General features: G+C 36.8%; 1 protein-coding gene and 1 non-coding gene across 3 annotated transcripts; one reads left to right on the top strand and one right to left on the bottom strand.

Moving 5' to 3' along the window:
* Positions 1-451: 451 nt before the first annotated feature.
* On the bottom strand, positions 452-23,441 carry HORMAD1 (HORMA domain containing 1). Of its 2 annotated transcripts, XM_012462602.3 has the most exons (14): positions 23,313-23,441; positions 21,964-22,029; positions 19,948-20,092; positions 17,737-17,800; positions 17,058-17,094; positions 14,630-14,650; positions 14,341-14,367; positions 12,294-12,361; positions 11,662-11,813; positions 9,064-9,320; positions 6,646-6,709; positions 6,488-6,564; positions 5,693-5,776; positions 452-668 (listed from the first exon to the last, which is right to left on the bottom strand). In XM_012462602.3, the coding sequence occupies exons 2-14, from the start codon at positions 21,994-21,996 to the stop codon at positions 591-593; spliced, it is 1,107 nt and encodes a 368-aa protein (XP_012318025.2). In that variant the 5' UTR covers positions 21,997-22,029; positions 23,313-23,441; the 3' UTR covers positions 452-590. The 2 variants fall into 2 exon arrangements, with proteins under 2 accessions (XP_012318025.2, XP_064226464.1); XM_064370394.1 differs by lacking the exons at positions 17,737-17,800; positions 21,964-22,029; positions 23,313-23,441 and having other exon boundaries at positions 19,948-20,072.
* On the top strand, positions 3,916-4,022 carry LOC135272334 (U6 spliceosomal RNA). Its single transcript, XR_010340495.1, has one exon. It is a non-coding gene; the product is annotated as a U6 spliceosomal RNA (small nuclear RNA).
* Positions 23,442-23,813: the final 372 nt, after the last annotated feature.

Here is a 23,813-nt window from a genome sequence, read left to right on the forward strand (position 1 = left end):
GAAAGGGCCTACATACTAAACAGTATTCATGCTACAAAAAATGCCATACTTTAAAAATCAATCTTTTTGTCCTGTAAAAAAAAGGTTTAAAAAAGGTAAAGCACCAATTTTAAATTGTACATTATATATTATAATGTTAATACATTATATCAAAATATTGAAGAACATTGTTTTAATAACACAATGACAAAAGAGTCAGTTAAATGGTATAATTTTAACATGAGTAAAAAGTGAATCCATACCAAATTTTAATACCAAAGTAAACATTACTTGTTTAGAAAAATGATTAGAGGGCCTTAATAGTCAGTATATATTTAAAGAAAATATTAAGTAGATAATGAACAAAATCAATTTTTAAATTTTACTTATTACAGAGTCAATTATGACATTTGTACTTTTGCTTTTATTCAAAAGTTCTGTTGGATTTATCTCAAGATTAAGGACCACAATATGATAGTCAAGAACTTAATTTTAGTGTACAAACTGCTTTAAACTCCATATACATTTTCAGAGTTAGGGAAATATAATATAATATCCTTCAGTTTAAATGTTGAGAAGAACTTTGCAAACATGCAGAAGAAAAATAATTTTTATATATGTTCCTTTGGTTCACTAAACTTCCTCCTTTTTGGTACTGACTCTTGACTAGAATCAAAGTGATTGAAGACCTGTCAAAAGAAAACAATTATTAAGAATAGATACTTTCCTGTTTAAATGTCTTTTAGATTTTTTCATGTATCTGAGATTTCTTTCCTTTTTAAAAAAAATTATGCCTAGCATACCTAGCATAACTATTTCCTACTATGATAGGATATCTGGGTTTCTTAAAAGTAGAGTAAAATTGGCAGGGCACAGTGGCCTATGCCTGTAATCCCAGCACTTTGGGAGGCCGAGGCAGGCGGGTCACCTGAGGTTGGGAGTTCAAGACCAGCCTGACTAACATGGAGAGACCTAGTCTCTACTAAAAAAAATACAAAATTAGTCAGGTGTGGTGGCGCATGCCCGTAATCCCAGCTACTCGGGAGGCTGAGGCAGGAGAATCTCATAGCAACCTCGACTCAGGAGGTCAAGGTTGCCATGAGCCAACATCATGCCACTACACTCCAGCCTGGGTGACAAGAGCGAAACTCCGTCTCAAAAAAAAAAAAAAAAAAGTAGAGTAAAATTTATTATTAACATCTTCCAATGGCTCTGAAGTATATACTTGCAAAATGTATGATCTTTGTAGGATTGCTGTAGTAGTGAGAGGATAGATTTAACATTATGTCCTCAAAATAGCCAAATATTTCAGAGGAATAAGGGAAAAAAAGATTTAAAAATGAGCTACAAATAGAAAAACCTTCTATCTTGAAATCATGTAAGATTTAATTTGTCTTGCTTTTGTACTCTTGGGATGTTAACATTTGATTTTTAAAAATAGTCTTAAGTTTTCAGTTGTCTAATTTTAACCTACTAATAATACTAAAATATCTAGTTAGAAAAATATGAATAATTAACTCAGAAATGGCAAATATATTATTTGATTTGGTAAAATAAGGTTCTAAATATGAAACAACTATATGGTTTAGGTCAGGAAAAATTTTCTTTCTCCAGAGGTACTAGAAAGAGTCCATATATTTTTAGAGAACACATGGATTTAGTAACTTATCCTCCTTCTACTTTAGTTTTGGTCTCTAGAAAGCTCAGGTCAAATTTGTGGCCCAATTTCAGTTCTATGAAAACAAAATGGCCTTAATATTCTTGTTCTGACACTTTCTCATTCTACTTATATTTTTCCTGACACTGATTTTCAATTTATATTACAGTTCCTCCAATTACTTTAAATCATTCATGGAATGAGACAGGAGATGTTTACATGGAAAAAAACTAGTAAACCAACATAGTGCATCTTATTTCAAAATCACCTCGATTTTTAGAACAAAATATATTTAAACAAAATTTGAATATCAGAGCTCTCTGGTAAATCAAGGGATATAAAATTCATCATTTTGAATTTAATTTATAGTAATGATATTCTGATACTTGCCATTGTATTCAAACTATACATTATCATAAGACTTACTATTCTCCCAATTCATGTTGACTTCTCTTCCGATTTTCTTTGGAAGATTTTACTGGTGGATTTCCATTTGCCTCCACAAAGATACAGTAATTACTAATTGTTTATTTCTCAAAGAACAGACAATACTTGGATTTTTCAATCTTATGGAACACTATGCAATGTTTATTTATTTATTTATTTACTTTTTAGAGACAGGGTCTCCCTCTGTCACCCAGGCTGGAATGCAGTGGCACAATCATGGCTCACTGCAGCCTGAAACTTCTGGTTTCAAGTGATTAGCCTGCCTCAGCCTGCCAAAGTGCTGGGATTATAGGAGGGAGCCACAGTGCCCAGCTGGATATACAATTTTTTAAAAAAACAGCTTTATTGAGATACAATTTAGATACTATATGATTCACCCATTTATAAGTATACAATTCAATGATTTTCAGCACATTCTCAGAGTGGTATAACCATCACCACAATCAATTTTAGATCACTTTCATCACCCTAAAAAGAAACCCCATTTCCCTTAGCTATCACTCTCTTATTCTGACATCCTCCCATGAGCCTTCAGACTGTCTCAATAACTTTCCCAGTTCTGACTTTCAAATGAATGGAATAATATAATATGTGAACTTTTGTGAGTAACTTCCTTTAATTAGCATGTTTCCAAGGTTCATCCAAGTTGTAGCATGTATTGGCACTCCATTCTTTTTTATGGCCGATATTCAATTGTATGAATACACCACATTATTAATCCATTCATCTGTTGATGTATATTTAGGTTTTTCCCATCTTTTGGCTACTGTGAATAATGCTGTATATACAGTTATTAAAATGAATATTGGAAATGACAAATGATTAGGTGTCATATAACTATTCTCTAAAAGGACATACTTATTTTCTGATGTTTGAAATGTTCTTTCCAATGATAATTCCTTAGTATATATAACAATGAATATTTTCATTGCTTGCCCTTTCCTAACCACAATTCAGTAATAATTCTTAAAATCAGGAGTACACTGGCTCAGAGTTCATGTCCAAAAACATGTGCAATTTCAGAAATAAATTTATGTCCTCAAAGCATCTTAATGTTACATTACAAGGAAATCTTGCTTAATAATTTTTAAAATGCTGGTCTCTATCCCTATATCCTAGTAAGGGTTATTCATTCAAATAGAAACTGGCTAGGATGAATATTTTGCTTCTATAAGTAGTAAATCTTGACATTCCTTTACCTCTTGGTTTCATGAGCATACTCATTTGAATGCTGCCTTCTGCCAGTTCTAACTTCCCATTGAGAATAGGGGTGGGGGAAGACACCTAAAAATTGCACTATAATGAGTAGTGTTCTGATAAATGTTTAATAACCAGCTCTATGAAAGAAACAACCCCTGAGGCATTTGCTGATTTCTGTGCTGTGAATACTACCAATATGTCCAATTTAAGCTACCAACATGATATCTCTGAGTGAGGAGTTGGAAAAAAATGTTCTAGCACACCACTAACAGAATGAGCTGTTTCTTTCCTAAACTTTGGATATTTTATGTATTTTATGGAATGCTTTTTCTTCACCCCGATGAACCTTCGAGAGTAACTTAAAGTCTAAAATCAAATATGAATTTTGATTTAGTATAATTCATACCAAAAGCTAAAATAAAGCAGTGATTTTTTCCCTAAGAACATGAGATTCATTTTATACAAGATATATGCAAAAGATTAATTATTAATATCTTATTAGCAAGATACCCAGTTTATAAGATCGAGCATGGTGCTTACTTTGGCAGCAAATATTAGAACAATATAGATATGCAAAAGATTAATTTGTAATATCTTATTAACAAGATACTCAATTTATAAGATCGAGCATGGTGCTCACTTTGGCAGCAAATATACTAAAATTAGAACGATATAGAGAAGATTAGCATGGCCCCTGTGTAAGGATGACATGCAAATTCGTGAAGCATTCCATATTTTTCAGAGTGAACAGACAACATACAGAATGGGAGAACATTTTTGCAATCTATCCATCTGACAAAGTCTAATATCTAGAATCTACAAGGAACTTAAAAAATTTACAAGAAAAAACAAACAACTCCATTAAAAAATGGGCAAAAGACATGAACAGACACTTCTCAAAAGAAGTGTGGCCAATAAACATGAAAACATTTATGTGGCCAATAAACATGAAAAACGCTCAACATCACTGATTATCAGAAAAATGCAAATCAAAACCACAATGAGATACCATCTCATGCCAGTCAGAATGGTGATTAAAAAGTCAAGAAACAACAGATACTGGTGAGGCTGTGGAGAAAGAGGAAGACTTTTACACTGTTGGTGGGAATGCAAATTAGTTTAACCATTATGAAAAACAGTATGGTGATTCCTCAAAGACCTAGAACCAGAGATACCATTTGACCCAGCAATCTCATTACTAGGTATACACCCAAAGGAATATAAATCATTCTATTATAAAGATACATGCATGCTGGCTGGGCATAGTGGCTCACGCCTGTAATCCCAGCACTTTGGGAGGTCAAGGCGGGTGGATCACCTGAAGTCAGGAGTTCAAGACCAGCCTGGCCAACATGATGAAACCCCGTCTCTACTAAAAATATCAGAAATTAGCTGGGTGTAGTGGTGGCTGCCTGTAATCCCAACTACTCAGGAGGCTGAGACAGGAGAATCACTTGAATCTGGGAGGCAAAGGTTGCAGTGAGGGGAGATTGCTCCATTGCACTCCAGCCTGGGCAACAAGAGCAAAACTCCGTCTCAAAAAAAAAAAAAAAAAAAAAGGTACATGCATGCGTATGTTCATTGCAGCACTATTCACAATAGTAAAGACATAGAATCAACACACATGCCCATCAGTGATAGACTGGATAAAGAAAATATGCAGCCATAAAAAGGAACGAGATCATGTCCTTTGAAGGGACATGGATGGAGCTGGAAGCCATTATCCTCAGCAAACTACCACAGGAATAGAAAACCAAACACCACATGTTCTTGCTTATAAGTGGGAGCTGAACAATGAGAACACATGGACACAAAGAGGGGAACAATACACACTGGGTCGGGGGGCGGGGGTAGGGAGAGCATTAGGATAAATAGCTAATACATGTGGGGCTTACTACTTGGGTGGTGGGTTGATAGATGTGGCAAACCACTATGGCACACATTTATCTATGTTAACAAACCTGCACATCCTGCACATGTATCTTGGAACTTAAATGAAATTTTAAAAAGAAAAAAAAGAGATCGAGCATGGGAACATTCTGGCATTCCAGGAAATTTCTCTGGGAGTCCGGATGATAGTATCACTTCTTCCCAAAGGCTTTTCTGGATCCCTCCCTTTAATATACCTTCAGTAAAATTAACCATTCCTTTCTTTGTGCCTGCCTGTGTAGTCTATTCAGACTTCTATAGTGGCCCTATATCATTGCTTGTTTATTTCTAGTTACTGAACTTTGGCTAAGACCAAGAAGTATATGTTATTCAGGTTATATCCCAAGCACCTAGTAAAGTACCTGATACATAATAGGTACTTAGTAAATATTGGTCTAATAAATGAAATATTAAAATAATCTCACATATGGAGGAGAATTACAAGGCTAGGATGGAAAACAAACCTAAAGCGATATTTACCATTTTATTCTGAAAGACTTTTCCACTTCTTGTTCTGCCTTCAGACATATCAAGTTCAGATGTTTTATTGACTAACTGCTCAACCTAAAAAAGAAAATAATTACACAAAATATAACTTAATAAAACCTTTTCATAACACAATAAATGGGGTCCAAAAATTTAATCACATAAAATTTAGGGTCTTGTTAAGTTAAAACCAATAATTTCGAGTTGGTTCATACTGTCACGAAAAGCACAAAAGTAAAGATAGTGAAACTGACACTTTACACAATTGGCCAATCACTGAACTGAGAAAGTCCCAAATGATCACCAGGCGTTACCCTTCCAGAAGACAAGAAGTTTAGTCTACTCATTTGAGAAATAGGCTGGGCAGAGGAAGGTAGACAATCAATCATTAATCATATTATTTCCAAGTTCATATTACCTAAATTTATTATTTCAGGATTTTACTGTATTTGAAAAGCAAAATAAAACATGCTATGCTCAAGGCAACAAAAAGGTATTATATATTCCATTTGTAAATACGAAGGGTGGAATAAATAACTGCCTAAGATTCTATCCAGTAATTTTCAGATTCTACCAACAGTATTTAGGTTTATTACTAAACAAATCCACTAGTAATATACTCGAAATTCATCAACATATAATTGTCAGTTTAGTTAATAATAAGCATTCTAAATGTTGAATTTTATTCTAAAAGACCTGGAATAAGAAAATCTGAAAAATAAAAAAATAGCACATAAGCAACTGTCTTTTTAACAAAACAAAAGTGAGACGGAACTATCAAGTTTGTACCTGAGAATGAGAAATGGAAAGATCCGAAATTACTTTAGACCTCATAATTTCATCTTCCTTACAAACTAAACTTGGTTCTGTAAAAAAAAAAAAAAAAGTTAAGCAAGTATAAAATTGAATTGGAAGTGAGTTAATCTACATTTTCATTAACTTCTTACCAAGTTCCAACGATCCAGGGACTTTTTCCTGCTCTTCCATTTTAGTTTCAGTGTCTAAATCATCCTACATAATTATGAAGAAAAAAATGGACACATTTCAAGAAGAAATAAAAACAACTGAGCAGAAAGCATTCATGAACGAATTTGTTTTATGCGAAGGCTAAACACGATACAAAACTACTGGCCGGGCATGGTGGCTCATGCTTGTATTCCCAGCTCTTTGGGAGGCCGTGGAGGGAGGATTGCTCGAGCCTAGTAGTTCCAGATTAGCCTGGACAACATGATGAGACCTCATTTCCACAAAAAATTTTTAAAAATTACCCGGCTGTAGTGGCATGTGTCTGTGGTCCCAGATATTTGGGAGGCTGAGGTGAGAGGATCACTTGAGCCTAGAAGTTTGAGGCTGCAGTAGCCTTGATCATTCCTTTGCACTCCAGCCTGGAGACAAGACTCTGCCTCAAAAACAAACAAAAAAACCCAGGCCCAGCGCAGTGGCTTACATCTGTAATACCAGCACTTTGGGAGGCTGAGGCAGGCAGATCACTTGAAGAAGCTGGAGACCAGCCTGGCTAACATGGTGAAACCCTGTCTCTACTAAAGATACAAAAATTAGCCAGGCATGGTGGCACACGCTTGTAATTCCAGCTACTCAGGAGGCTGAGGCAGGAGAATACCTTGAACCCAGGAGGTGGAGGTTGCAGTGAGCTGAGATTGTGCCAATGCATCCCAGCCTGGGTAACAGAGCAAGACTCTGTCTCAAAAAACAAAACAAACAACAAACCAAAAAACCTACAACTGCCTTATGCTTGCTAGAAATAAAAGTGGTCCTAAAAACAACAACAACAAAAGTGGTCCTAGAATTACTATCAAAAGGCAACTTATTAATCCAAATAAATACTATTTTTCTTTACTTTGCAGGGTTGTTTTAAGGACAAGTGATAAAAACATACAACTTTTGGCTGGGCGAGGTGGCTCACACCTGTAATCCCAAGACTTTGGGAGGCTGAGGCAGGCAGATCACCTGAGGTCGGGAGTTCAAGACCAGCCTGACCAACATGGAGAAACTCTGTCTCTACTAAAAATATAAAATTAGTCAGGTGTGGTGGTGCATGCCTGCAATCCCAGCTACTCAGGAGGCTGAGGCAGGAGAATTGCTTGAACCCAGGAGGCGGAGGTTGTGGTGAGCTGAGATGGTGTCATTGCACTACAGCCTGGGCAACAAGAAAAAAAAAAAATATATATATATATATATATATATATATTTACACATACACAACTTTCTCTAAAATGTATGATGATTCTAAGATCTTACTACTCTTTGAGTGCATTGAATTAGACACGTTCACATAACAAACTACCACTTCTATATAGCTCTGGAATTTCCATACAACTGTTTGCATACACTCTAAATATGCCCCAGCTCTCTTCAGAGAATTATTGAAGTGTAAGCTCAGTCATGCTATGGTAGAAATAGCAACAGGTTTAACGTTTACATTATAATCATTGTTCCCTTTGTGATACATGTGAAAGAGATTTAAATATTTTAAAGATTGCTACAAACACCCCAGCCACATTTGTTATAAAGCCAGACTGAGATTTAGGTCTTAGAAAAAAGTTTTCTTCTTTGACTGAATTGGTTGAAGATTTATTGAATTTTCCATGTGTAAAAATATGGCTATGGAGCCTGATCAGAATAGTAAATCTCTTTACATAAGTACTATATTCATAATTTAGAATAAGTTGAGACAGAGAAAACAAGAGAAGTGAGATTAAAGGACATAATGTTAATGCTTGAAAGATTAAAGCAATTATGACTTACACATTTGCTGGAAGTGAGGCAACCAAAAAACTCTTTTATACTTCTATTCATCCATTCACTCAATTAATACTTAGGATACATGATTACAAATCCAAGTGCTAGGCACAGGATGATTACAAAATTGAATAAGACACTTTTCCTGACTTCCAGGCACTTCCAGGCTGCTTCAGAACAGTGACTTTCCAGGCTCTGGAGAAATTCAAGCACCGGCTACCTGAACACTTAGTAGGGAATGTCGTAGAAAAGATTCCATCATTAGCTGGGGGTTGGACTAGTGCAATGTTTTTGAAATTATGCCCTAGAGTCCTAGGGGTTTCCTCAGAGTCCACTATGAAGGTAAGTGATGTAGAGAGTGGCAGGGCCTCCAGGACCATCCATGCTTCAACCAGAATAGTTGTGCTTTTAAGTTCTAGTATTATGTTGTTTGGACTAAGTAAAAAGTTTTAAAACTATAGACCTAGACTTAAGGTCCCTTCCAACCTTGAGTTTATGATTATAATACAGAATTTACACAAATGTTAATGGGAGCTATGAAAATCTTCAGAATTGAGTCAAACATTTATTATTATTGTTCTTTGTAACTCTTTAAATACACTTACATTTGTATAATGCTCCTGTTCATCTTCTACATCTTTGTCTCTCAGGATTTTTGGAAATGGTGTTTTTATTTGTTTTGGTGATAGTATACTTGAATCAACATTTTCCATTCTTTCTCTCTCGGTGGTCACTTTTACTTTGAAGGTGTGAAAAGGTGTTGAGACTTCTCCCACATTTAAATACATAGGCTCCCCTTCAAATATAACTCCTTCACAATCACCATCCTTAAAACCAGGAGGCTGATAATCTGGGGGTGTAACTGCAAAAAAGTAAGTGTAAACTGGGCTGTTCATGAAATTAAAGAAAATATTATTATTATTGTAAAAACACATGTGATTGCAGATATTTCAAATAGTATAGAAGAGCATAGGCCAGGCATGGTGGCTCACGTCTGTAATCCCAGCACTTTGGGAGGCCGAGGCGGGTGGATCACCTGAGGTCGGGTGTTTGAGACCAGCCTGACTCACATGGAGAAACCCTGTCTATACTAATACAAAAAATTAGCCAGGCATGGTAGCACATGCCTGTAATCCCAGTTTGAACCCGAAAGTCAGAAGTTGCGGTGAACCGAGATCATGCCATTGCACTCTAGTCTGGGCAACAAGAGTGAAACTCCGTCTCAAAAAAAAGAGAAGGGTGTAAGCTAAAACATAAGAATCACTCTCTTACTATGTCCAAGTCCCCATTTTATTCCCTAAAGATAAGCTTTGTTTTTTTCACTTGACTGTCTGTGACCTTGAGTAAATTATTTAAATTATTTATCATCCCTGATTTAATTTTCTCATCTGTCAAATGGGGAAAATAATAGTACCTACTTCATACGGTCATTGTGGGAATTAAAGTGCAAAATGTTGAGAACAGAATTGGCACATAGTAAATACTCAATAAATGTTAGTTGTTATTTTGTTGCTTTATGTTCTTCTAGAAGACATTCATATCATAAAAGATATTTCATATTTACATAGGTTTTAGGAAATATATATATATATATAATTCCTTAAAAACACAAATGAGATCATACTGTTCTATATCTAGCTGGTTTTAACTTAATAATATATGTTGGATGATGTAATTTATCAGCACCTTCTTTTTAACAGCTTGTGTAGTATTCTATTATGCAAATGGACCAAAATTTATCTGGTCCTCAATGAAGAACACTCAAGTTGTTGCCAGTTTGTTAATATTTTAGCCAATGCTATAAAAATCCTTTTATATAACCTTGCATATTTGAACAATTATGTTCTCAATATATTTTTCTCACTGTAGAATTTCTGGATTAAAGATAATGTGCCTTTAAAATTTTGATACTGCCAAATTGTCCTCTAAAAATGTTGAGCCTCTATACGGTTCCTCAAGAATATAAAAGTGCCTGCTTGGCCAGTTGTGGTGGCTCACGCCTGTTATCCCAGTACTTTGGGAGGCTGAGGCAGGTGGATCACTTAAGATCAAGGAGTTCGAGACTAGCCTGGCCAACACGGTGAAACCCCGTCTCTACTAAAAATACAAAAATCAGCCAGACATGGTGGCAAGTGCCTGTAGTCCCAGCTACTCAGGAGGTCGAGGCACAAGAATTGCTTGAACCCAGGAGGTAGAGGTTGCAGTGAGCTGAGATTGTGCCACTGCACTCCAGACTGGGAGATAGAGCAAGACTCTGTCTCACACACACAAAAAAGTTCCTGTTTCCCCACATCTTTGTCAATAACGGGTTAACAAGTTTTATCAATCTGATAAGTGAAAACTGTTAACTCATTGTTAAGTTTCTTTAACTGAGTGAGGTTATACTTCACATGCATATGTTCTTATCACTAGAGAAGCATCTATTTTAAAGCTTATTTTTGGCCGGTTGCGGTGGCTCATGCCTGTAATTCCAACAGTTTGGGAGACCAAGGTGGGTGGATCTCTTGAGGTCAGGAGTTTGAGACCAGCCTGGCCAACATAGTGAAACCCCATCTCTACTAAAAATACAAAATAGCCAGGCGTGGTGGTGCACACCTGTAATCCCAGCTACTGGGGAAGGTGAGGCAGGAGAATCATTTGAAACCAGGAGGGGGAGGTTGCAGTGAGCTGAGATCGTGCCACTGCACTCCAGCCTGAGCAACAGAACGAGATTCTGTCTCAAAAATACAAAAAACAAAAAGCTTATTTTTGAAAATCTTTCTTTTTTGAATAGTGATATTAAATGTAAATTTTATAATTTCAAAAACTTTAGGCCGAGTGCAGTGGCTCACGCCTGTAATCTCAGCACTTTGGGAGGCTGAGGCGGGCGGATCACGAGGTCAGGAGATCAAAATCATCCTGGCCAACATGGTGAAACCCTGTCTGTACTAAAAATACAAAAATTATCTGGGTGTGGTGGTGCACGCCTGTAGTCCCAGCTACTCAGGAGGCTGAGGCAGGAGAATCGCTTGAACTTGGGAGGCGGAGGTTGCAGTGAGCTGAGATTGCACCACTGCATTCCAGCCTGCTAACAGAGCAAGACTCCATATCCAAAAAAAAAAAAAAAAAATTTAGATGCTAAAAATATTTGGAATGGAAACCAATTGTTTCAGTAAAAATAAAACATAGGTACCAACTGAAACAGGATGTATTGCAAACAGTACCTTCATCGTAGTAAAAAAGTTTCATGGTCAAACAAACATCATTAGGTAAAGGCCCCAGATTTTGCATTAGGATATAAATCTTGCGAATGAGGAGAATGCTTGCTTTCTTGGTGTCAGTAGATGACATGCTAGATCCACTACTTTGGTTTTTACTAGAAAAGAATCACATAATTAATTTCTTTTATAAAACCTGTGGCTTCTAATATCACAACTGTACATTTTAACTATTTGAGATTATTTCTATTATAGCATTAAGTTAACCTGAAAGTTACCATGGGTTTTAATGTCACTATTATACAATTTTAATATTGATTAATATCATTACAATAAATCAATAACTTAATTTTACTTAAAGTGCATTTTATATAAAGTATTTAAAGGATGCAAATGATGTTTTAAGATTATATTTCTAATCACCTAAGTTCTCTTTCTGCAATTAAAATTGCATATGATAAGCCACAGAATCCTGGCTTGAAGCTACTCCAAGCCACCACTCCATTTTGCACAGCCACATCTTAATGGTTAGTTGGGGATGTCCCCACAGTTTCAGAATGAATACTGAAGTTTAGCTATATAGCATAATATGAATAAGTGATAATGTATAATACAAAAAGAAAACTATAGAACAATACCTTACGAAGTCCATGAGTGGTCCATTATCGGTGTATTTGAATTTGAATTGGTAACATTCTGAAATTGTCTTAAATAGAAAATATTGAAGTTATGCTTCTGATATTCAGTACTGGCTGCTAAATAGCTATATTCTGTTTTTGTATGACTCAGCATTTAGTCAATACTTTTTCTGCCATATTAATCCCTATTGGTCCATTGAAGATTTTGATTCCTCATAGTCAGTTCTCATGGTTTGGGATTTGGGGCTTCAGGCTTGGAGAGACATTTACTTCCCAACTCATTGTAACGTATGTTATTTATACCACATGGAAGGAACTCCGTAGCAGGCAGATAAGGGAGGCAACATACCTCAGCAGAGTGGCTAGCACAGGGCTTAAATCTTTGCTATACTGTAACCACAGGCAAGCCACTTAAAGCCTTTTAAGTTTTAGTTTCCCCAGCTAAAGAAGGGATTGAAGACAGTACATATCTCATTGGTAGTTGTGAATAAATATTCACAAATGGGATAATTTATACAGGGTACTTAATAAAGTATCTGACATATGGTAAACATTCAATAAATGGTATTAGTTATCAACAAAGTTGCTGATTTACTGATAGAAAAAAGACACAATTATAAAACATATGAAAATAAATGAACATTTTCTAAACAATCGATCAGTTTTCTGAACAATCTATCAATTTACAGCCTTTACCCAAATGATCTGCTTTGTCAGCATGAACACATATTAAGCATTAATTGCAGGTGTGAGTATCAAAGAAAAGACAAATTCTCAGCCCTCTTGAAGCTCGAATTTGCTTTCTTTATATTTCATTGCTTACACAGTGATTTTTTTTTTTTTAAGATGAAGTTTTGCTCTTGTTGCCCAGGCTGGGGTACAATAGTTTGATCTCGGCTCACCACAACCTCCACCTCCTGGGTTCAAGTGATTCTCCTGCCTCAGCCTCCCGAGTAGCTGGAAATACAGGCATGCACCATCAGGCCTGGCTAATTTTGTATTTTTTTTTTTTTTTTTACTAGAGATGGGGTTTCTCCACATTGGTCAGGCTGGTCTCGAACTTCCGACCTCAAATGATCCACCTGCCTCAGCCTCCCAAAGTGCTGGGATTACAGACATGAGCCACTGCACCTGGCCCACAGTGATGTTTTTAAACATCTTTTTTTAAACACCAGTTTAAATCTCTTTCTCCTTGACTGAATGAAATATTATATTTTATAGCTATAGCATTAATGGGTAAACATCCAAATTGTGAACGGGCCTTCCTAGGTTCAAAACCTGGTTCTGCCACTGTAACCTTAGGCAAGAAACCCCTTCTACCTAGATTTCCTAATCTGTAAAGTGGAGATGCTAATAATGATTACCTGTTGAAGGTTGGGATGCATAAATGAGATAATGCACATAAAGCCCCAAAGAACAGAGCCTAATATAGAGTAAGCACTCAATAGATCTTTCCCCCTGTTTCTTATCTTCTGGTTTTCCCTTTCATGTTCTCCCTTCTCTCTCCTTTAATTGTAAAATGAATAGGTGGCTATCACTGGATTGGGATGAATACTCTAAGTTTAAGGATGACTTTCTTACTTTCCTAAAACTCAAGCCCTTTCATAACTCTAAAATACAGTATAAAACATACCGTAAAAAGGCTGGGCACGGTGGTTCATACCTGTAATCCCAGCACTTTGGGAGGCCGAGGCAGGTGGATCACCTGAGGTCAGGAGTTCAAGACCAGCCTGGCCAACATGGTGAAAACCCATCTCTTTAAAAAAAAAAAAATTAGATGTCAGGAGATTTAAGTTATTTCTAACAGTTTGTAAGCTTTGTGGCCTAAGATCAGTCACATAATCTCTGTCATGTTAATCTGTTTCAAGGTAACAATACAAGCCCTGCCTTACCTTAGAAGAGTTTTATGAAGCTCAAATGTGAAAATATATATGAAGGTACATTTATTAAAGCACATTGAAAGCATAAGATATTCTTATATTATAGTTTTATGTTATTTTTAGATATCAGAGGCATTATGTTTCTTTAGTAACTCAAGTACACTTACCTGAGGATCTTCTGGGTTTGTGTATACCTATTTAAAAACAATTTACAATTGAGTTATCTAAGGCTAAGTATTCAAGAACTAAATTGGCTGTTTAGACTAAACATTGTATGAACTCAGCAAAACAAACAAACAAAAGTGACCCCCCAAAATATTACTTTTTTGTTCCATTGAATAGATTAGTTATTTGAATAATGTGATATAATCAATTGATAGTTTTAGTGTCATTTAATTAAGCAAGGCCAAATTTGACTGTTATTAAAAAAAGAACACACAATTAAAAAATACTTACAGCTAGAACAACCATCCTTAGCTGAAATACAACAAAGAACAAAAATCTTACTTGTAGTTTATAAAGTATTTTTTCATGATGAATCATAAGAATTCTTTGTCCTATTTCAACATGTATTCCTAATAACAAAATCATTGCAGATCTTGACTTCATAAGATCAATGCCTATAAGGCAGTAAGTACCTTAGGTATGCTTTCCTAGTCCCGAAAATATCTATTGCTACTAAAATCACTGATGGTTGAAATTCATGTCAGCACTTTATTTCATTGACTTAAGCAAAAAGGACGTTACTTCCAATTACAAGAAAAATATATATAGTGAAATAACACAATATATGTGTTACATTGAAAACAATGATAATGGATTTTAAAAAAAGAAAAAGCAGAGAGTTCAGGGCCCTGAATAATAAAGGGAGGAAGTTTTGGAGACCATAGGAAAAGAAAATCATAGAAAATAATTTAATCAAGCGATCTGCCAAAAATCTAAGAGTTATCTTTGATTTTGATCTTTTCCTTATATTACACAGCCAGTCCATCAACGAATCCAATCAGTTCTACTGCCAAATCTATCCTGAATCTCCTCTCTCTGCTATCCTGGTCTAAGCAACCATTATTTCTCACCAGTACTACAGTAATGGCCTAGGATCAGCCAGGCGCGGCGGTTTATGCCTGTAATCCCAGCACTTTGGGAGGCTGAGGTGGGCGGATCACGAGGTCAGGAGTTTGAGACCAGTTTGGCCAACATGGTGAAACCCCGTCTCAACTAAAAATACAAAAAATTAGCTGGGTATGGTGGTGTGAGCCTGTAATCCCAGCTACTCAGGAGGCTGAGGCGGGAGAATCGCGTGAACCCGAGAGGCGGAGGTTGTAGTGAGCCGAGATTGTAGCATTGCACTCCAGCCTGGGCAACAGTGTGAGACTTCGTCTCAAGAAAAAAAAAAAAAAAAAAAAAGTCATGGCCTATGATCTATTCTCCTTATTCCAATCTTATTCTCCCTCTACAGCATATTCTCTAAATCATGGGCAGAGTGATTTAAAACAATTTTTTTTTAAGACAGAATATCTCTCCGTCACTCAGGTTGTAGCGCAGTGGCACGATCTTGGCTTTCTGCAACCTCTGCCTCCTGGGTTCAAGCAATTCTCCTGCTTTAGCCTTCTGAGTAGCTGGGATTATAGGTGCAACCATGCCTGGCTCATTTTTGTACATTTAGTAGAGACGAGGTTTCACCATGTTGGCCAGGCTGGTCTTAAACTCCTGACCTCAGGCCTCCCGAGGTGCTGGGATTACAGGTGTGAGCCACTGTGCCTGGCCTAAAACAATTTTTAAATGTAAATCAAACATTACATTTCTGCTTATAAGCTTTGAATGGCTTTTCTTTGCACCTAAAATAAAATCCAGTGACTGCTCTGGCCCTGCTTATCTGCCTAGGCTCAGCTCATGTTATTTTCCCCCACTGCACAATTGCACTCCAGTCATATTGACCTTCTTTTTGTTCCTGGAACTCTCTAAACTACCTTCCAATTCTTAGCATTTGCTGCTCTGCCAGGAATATTCTTTCCAAAAATCAATGCCTGGCTGGTTTCTTCTCATTCAGGTCTCTTAAATGTCACTTCCTCAGGGAAGCTCCTATGACCTTCCCATCTAAAGTTACCCCACCTCTCCATTTATCACATACTTTTGCTAAAAATTTTAACGGCATTTAACATTATTGGAAAGTATATGACTTACTTGTTTTATTAACTACTTGTTTTCCTACTACAGAGGGGACCCTCTTTGTTTTGTTGATCACTGTTAGCTTACCCGGTTCCTACCTAGAATGGATGCCTAGCACATAACAGGCACTAGATATTCACCATGCCTTAAAGGTGAAGGTTAAGGACCATGAATAAAAATTCATCTTCTTCACAATTAGCCTAGTGCTGGACTTCATTATACATGTTGATACTAAATTATGCTAAGTATGCAAAAAGGCTTTTATAATCTATCTTAAAACCTTCTTAATTTTGCTAACTCAGAATTTGTGACAGTTTAACCTAGATTATGTGGAAATTTATTTTTAAACCCTAATAAGGAAATAATTTATTAAATTATTAGTATAAACAAACTTGTAGAAGGCATGTGAAACTAATGAATAAACTATATGAAAAGATTTTTTAATTCATTAATTTTTTATAAGTTAACATGTGTTATTAATATAAATAAGTGTTAAAAAAACAAGACTAGCTTGGAAAAATTTGTTTAGCATTAATTCCACTAGCTTTAAATGAGTTAACGATTAGTCTTTAAAATACTCAAATGTTTAGGCTTTTGACTAACTCAGATCACCTACACTCAAGTTAGTTTAAATAAATGTTTTACTACATAATTCCAGTTAGATTTGTAGATCATAAACTATAGAAAAAAAGGACAAAGAGATTGCAAGACTTACATATTTTTTCTGTAAAGCATCATAACATCCTAGCATCCTAAAAAAATCAAGGATTCATTTTAGACTGAATGCATTTCCAGAAAATAGTTATTTTCATACATTTCCATATTATCTCATTACTAAATAATACAAAAATATCTTATTAAAGCTCCCTTCTTATTAACTAGCTTAAAACAAGACAAAACATAAAAAACAATGTGGCAGAAATGTAAAATGATGATAGGGATGGATAGCTATTTGTGGAGAACAATAGTAAAATAAATGAAACTTGCTTACATGGAGCATAAAATAAAGAAATATTAATTTTTTATTTTATTTTATTTATTTTTTTGAGATGAAGTCTCACTTTGTCACCCAGGCTGGAGTGACAGAGACAGGGTTTCACCATGTTGGTCAGGCTGGTCTTGAACTCCTGACATGCCTCAGCCTCCCAAAGCACTGGGATTATAGGCATGAGCTACCATGCCTGGCCAACATTTATCTTTAAAATTTATTTTACCAAATACCCAGACTTCCAGGATAGGAAAACTTCAACGGAAAATTTAATGACCTACAAAAATGCTATCTAGCATTAAAGGATGAGTCACTAAAATTTGGTTAAACACCAAAAAGTATCCAAGGTATAAAAAAAGTAATGAGAAAAAAATAATTTTCCCTCTTTAGGTATTGTTTTACTTGCCATTTCACTAACTGTGTAGATCCTGGGCAATTTTTATCTTCTCTCAGTATTTTGACACAAAGATCTAAACACAAAGATAATAAAATATAGAGTTACTCAAGAACAGCAAACAACTAGAAATTTTAAATGTGTATTACAGGCAAATTATTATTATAGTTATTATCATTTTGAGACAGGGTCTCACTCTGTAACCCAGGATGGAGTGCAGTAGAATGATCTTGACTCACTGGAACCTCTGACTCCTGGGTTCAAGCCATTCTCCCACCTCAGCCTCCTGAGTAGCTGGGACTACAGGTGCATACCACCATGACTGGCTAATTTTTGTATTTTTTGGTAGACAGGGTTTCCCCATGTTGGCCAGACTGGTCTCGAACTCCTGACCTCAGGTGATCTGCCTGCCTCGACCTTCCAAAGTGCTGGGATTACAGGCATGAGCCATCATGCCCAGCACAGGTAAATTATTAATAGCAAAAACTAATACCCAGATGATTAATATTATTAACGTAATTAAAGGAAGAAAGGTTATATGAAAGTAGTCTTTTAATATTTATTATAAAATTCCATCAGAATTAGGATGAAAGTTGATGGGTACAAAAGCATTTCATGAAAAAAATTATAGAGTCCATAAAATTAGATATGTTGCTTTTATGCCATTGTTATACAGAAATCTTAGAATCTTATCCCAGTAACATACTTAGAATCTTATCCCAGTAAAATACTTGTAAAGGCCAGGATGTTAACTGGCTATCAAAAACAAAGAGGCCTGCAAAGAAGCAACATGTAACAAAGTGGAAAAGACTGACAGCATCTCATATCCTCAGGTTTCTTATTTGAAAAAGAGAGATTTGTAGGACTGTTACATGAATTAACAAGATATCATACATAACATAGTGCTTACCATATTGCCCAGCACATAACTGGTGTACAATATTTTGCATGTATAATGTATTGAGAAATAAGTTATTATTGTAGTATAAATTGGCTGTATTATTATTATTATTTTAATTTAAAAAATGGAGATGGAGTCTCCCTTGTTGACCAGGCTGATCTTAAACTCCTGGCCTCAAGTGATCCTCCCACCTCAGCCTCCCAAAGTGCTAGGATTACAGACATGAGCTTCCACTCCTGGCCCTGGCTGTATTATTTTTACTTTCTAAAAATAGTACAATCCATTTTTTAAATGCACTACTACTGTACAAAGTTATAAATAACAGAATGTTTTCTATCTATCTCTCATCATTATAAGCATAATTTCAGGTAAAATCATACTTGAGAAACAGGAAAAATTTTGTGATTAAGTGCTTTTAAAAGTATTGAATATATATATTTAAAAACCATTTAGGTGTCCAAACAAAAACTTGTGTATCAATGTGGCATTATTCATAGTAGCCAAAAAAAGAACGCAAATGTTCATCAACTAATGAAGGGATAAATAAAATGTGCTACAGCCATACAATAGAACGTTATTCAGCAATAAAAAGGGATGAAGTGCTTATCCATGCTACAATATGGAGGATCCTTGAAAACATTATGCTAAGTGAAAGCCAGTCACAAAGGACCACATTTTTTTTTTTTTTTTTTTTGAGACAGAGTCTTGCTCTGTTGCCAGGCTGGAGTGCAGTGGCACAATCTCAGCTCACTGCAACCTCTGTCTCCTGGGTTCAAGCAATTCTTCTGCCTCAGCCTCCCGAGTAGCTGGGACTACAGGCATGTGCCACCACACCCAGCTAATTTTTGTATTTTTAGTAGAGATAGGGTTTCACCACATGGGCCAGGATGGTCTCCAATTCCTGACCTAAAGTGATCTGCCTGCCTCAGCCTCCCAAAGTGCTGGGATTACAGACATGAGCCACTGCACTCGGCCAGGACCACATTTTATATTATTTATATGCAATGTCTAGAATAAGTAAATCCATATAGACGGAAAGTAGATTGGTGATTGCCTAGAACTGGGAAGGCCGAGGGGAAGTGCATAGTGGCTTAATGGGCATGGAGTTTCATTGTAAAATTGACTGTGGTAATGGTTGTACAAGTCTGTGAATATACTAAAAATCATTGAAATGTACATTTTAAACAAGTGAACTGTCAGGTATATAAATTGTATTAATAAAGCTGCTATTAAAAATAAAATTTCTAAGTCAAAATCATAGTTTTAGAGCAAGCCAAAAAACATAATTTTAAAAGAAAGTTTTAAAATAAATATTATATTACCATCTAGATATCTTGTTCCATAAGCGCATTCTGGAAATATTCCTCTCAAATACGTGATACAGGATACTGAAACTGCTAGGAGCCTCTTCACTAACACCAAAGACTGGTGTTCAGTTGATATCTTATTGGGAAATACCAGTGCACTCTAAAATTCAAGGGAAAATAAAACACTTTAAATTTATTAAAAATAAAGTTTCCCTAGACTTAACATAGATCCAATTTTGCATAAGCATAATACTCTTCCCAAGAATTCCTCCCTATATTGGGTGGTAACCCCCCAAAAGTCAGAGTGGTGTGTAAAATGTGAGGGTGTTTCCCTACACCCTAACAGACACATGCAAAAAGTACCTACAAATCTTTTAATTTTTTTTAAATTTTTTAAAAAATTGAGACAGGGTCTCACTCTATTGCTCAGCCTTGAGTACAGTGGCATAACCACAGCTCCCTACAACTTCGATTGGATGCCAGTTGATAGGCACAAAGCATTTCATTAAAAAAGTATAGGCCGGGTGCAGTGGCTCACACCTGTAATCTCAGCACTTTGGGAGGCCGAGGTGGGTGGATCATGAGGTCAGGAGTTCAAGACCAGCCTGGTCAACGTGGTGAAACCCCATCTCTGCTAAAAATACAAAAACTGTTGGGCATGGTGGCACGTGCCTGTAATCCCAGCTACTCGGGAGGCTGAGGCAGAGAATTGCTTGAACTGGGAGGCAGAGGTTACAGTGAGCTGATCGTGCCACTGCACTCCAGCCCGGGTGACAAAACAAGACTTGGTCTCCAAAAAAAAAAAGCACAGAATAATTATATAATTATTCAGATTATATTTGAATATATCAAAGACTAGTCTTTTGAGGATGAATAAAACAAATGTTAATTGTGGCTGGTATTTTTAAAACACCTTTTTGGGACAAGCATATAAAGTGTTTTTAGTTTAATGGTTTTTAGTTTATTCACAGAGGTGTGTGTGTGCAACAATCACCACCATCAATTTTATAACATTTTCTTCTCCCCAGAAAGGAAACCCATACCAATTAGCAATCACTCCCTGTCCCTTATCCCATCCCACGTCCCAGCCACTAGTCTTTCTGTCCCTATAGATTTGCCTATTCTAGACATTTCATATATGACATTTCATATATCCTCCCACAACCTCTAAAACGAGGAGGATCCAAATGATCCTCCTGCTGAGACTACAGGCATGCACTACCATGCCTGGCTAATTTTTTTTTTTGAGAGATGAGGTCTCACTATGTTACCCAGGCTGATCTCAAACTCTTGGGCTCAAGCGATTCTCTCACCTGGGCCTCAGCCCAAAAAGTATCCAAAAATCTTAAGAATCCCCTTGCAGATTAACTGTCTGTAAATACATAATACATGGATAGATAACATTGATTTTTCTCTTTGGTCACCAAGTAGGCTTAACAGAGGTTAAGTGTAATGCAAAATCCTATACAAAGATGACAAATTCATATTTGTCTCTGGGTTACAAACATTCATTTTCTTTTCTTTTTGAGATGGAGTCTCATTCTGTTTCCCAGGCTGGATGGAGTGCAGTGGTGCAATCTTGGCTTACTGCAACCTCCCTTACTGGGTTCAAGTGATTCTCCTGCCTTAGCCACCCTCATAGGTAGGATTGCAGGCATGAGCCACTGTGCCTGGCCTCATTTTCTTATTTATTTATTTTTATTCTGCTTACATATTGAACATTCATGTTCTGGAGGTGGACTGCTATGAACAATAATTCATCAAAGCAACAAAGCAGTATTCACTAATATCTAATGTAAATTAAATGTGAATGAGCAATTTAATACAATGCAGCAAACATTAATATAATTCTCAATTGATTCAAAATACTTTAGCAAATATCTTCATTTCTTAAAACATGCAGTTTCCTGGTATCATAAAACCCTCAAATAGTTGAGCCCTAACTTCCAAATATAACAACAGAGTAGCTGAGACTTCAAGAAACAATAAAATCAGCTAAACTAAGATCTACCAAAATACAAGAAATCATACCACGGAAGTCCTCTGCAACTGGGCAGTGGCCATCTTCTTCTGATAAAGTATTTTCTTTAATTCAACCTTGTGACACAAATACAAGCTTTAACTTAGAGCTCATTTTTTTTCTCTAACATTCCACTTTACCACATATAAAATTCAAAAGAATTTAAGTGAACAAATTTGAGTTTCTTTAATTAAAACAGAATCTTCAAAAATGTAGAGGTTGATATTGCAGTAGAACTCTTTTGAGTAGCGTCCTGATTTGAAGCCATTTGACTAACAAGTCTCAACTAAATGGGTTATTAAGAAACTCTTTAAGAGAACTTTTTAAGGCACAATCTTCCTATTTTTATTCACTACACATATTCAGACATGGATAACATTGTACAGGTAGGCATTCGGTAATGAAAAACTGCCCCTGGCAAACACGCTAACATTTTTTAAGTTTTATTTCTTTTTCTTCTTTATTTCTTTTTTCTTTCTTTTCTTCCTTTCTTTCTTTCTTTTTTTTTTGAGAGAGAGATTCGCTCTTGTTGCCCAGGCTGGAGTGCAATGGTGCAATCTTGGCTCACCGCAACCTCCGCCTCCTGGGTTCAGGCAATTCTCCTGCCTTACAGGCGCGCGCCACCATGCCCAGCTAATTTTTGTATTTTTAGTAGAGACGGGGTTTCACCATGTTGACCAGGATGGTCTCGATCTCTCGACCTCGTGATCCACCCGCCTCGGCCTCCCAAAGTGCTGGGATTACAGGCGTGAGCCACCACGCCCGGTTTATTTCTTTTTCTTTTTATTTTTTTGGGGGGGACGGAGTCTTGCTCTGTCACCAGGCTGGAGTACAGTGGCGTGTTCTCGGCTCACTGCAACCTCACCTCCGGGGTTCAAGCGATTCTCCTGCCTCAGCCTCCCGAGTAGCTGGGACTACTGGTGCGCGCCATCACGTCCGGCTAATTTTTTTCTATTTTAGTAGAGACGGGGTTTCGCCATGTTGGTCAGGCTGGTCTCAAATGAGCCTCCTGCCTCAGCCTCCCAACTTACTGGGATTACAGGCTTGAACCACCGTGCCTGGCCCCCATTTCACTTTTCTTAATCAGAGAATTCAGCTGGAAGAGTTTACTGCAGAGGCAAACTTCACAGAAGAAACTATTTACTTAACGTTTAAAGTTATTCTGACAAAGCCTGGATTCGCTGCCCGTATTAACCTCATCTCAAGAACCTCAGGTGACAAGTAGGTATACATTTTTCCCGCAAATGTTTTACCACTAAGACGTTAAGAAACTTAAAAGTAGGGCGAAGCTGACAGAAAAAGAGATTAAAAAGTAAAATACACTCACAAACACACATATATACACACTAATAAATATTACATTACGTCTGAGGAACGGACGCCGGAGAGCAGAATGGCTGCACGAAGCCGCACGCGCTCTGCCCAACGCGCATGCGCTTTCCTTCAACGGTCACCCGCTAGGGCGCGACAGTGGCTTTTCGACCCCTGGTCGAGGTCATCTTTCCCGCCAAGCGCAGCGCAGTGCACACTGGGAACCTCAGACGCAGGAAGGCTCAGCGCCATGTCTCAGGCAGGGAAAAATCAGACAGAAGGGGGAAGGTTAAGTAACTGCATGTGCCGTCACCTAATTTCTGATTGTTTTCTGACTTTTGATTTTTCTTTTTTTTTGTGACGGTTTTACTCTGTCGCCCAGGCTGGAGTGCTACGGCGCGATCTTGGCTCACTGCAACCTCCGTCTCCTAGGTTCAAGCGATTCTCCTGCCTCAGCCTGCCAAGTAGCTGGGGTTACAAGTGCCCGCAACCCTGCCTGGCTAATTTTTGTATTTTTAGTAGAGATGAGTTTTTGCCATATTGGTCAAGC

The sequence above is a fragment of the Aotus nancymaae genome, unplaced genomic scaffold (assembly GCF_030222135.1).
Source record: "Aotus nancymaae isolate 86718 unplaced genomic scaffold, 86718_ANA_hifiasm-v0.15.2.pri h1tg000108l, whole genome shotgun sequence".
NCBI classification, from domain to species: Eukaryota; Metazoa; Chordata; class Mammalia; order Primates; family Aotidae; genus Aotus; species Aotus nancymaae.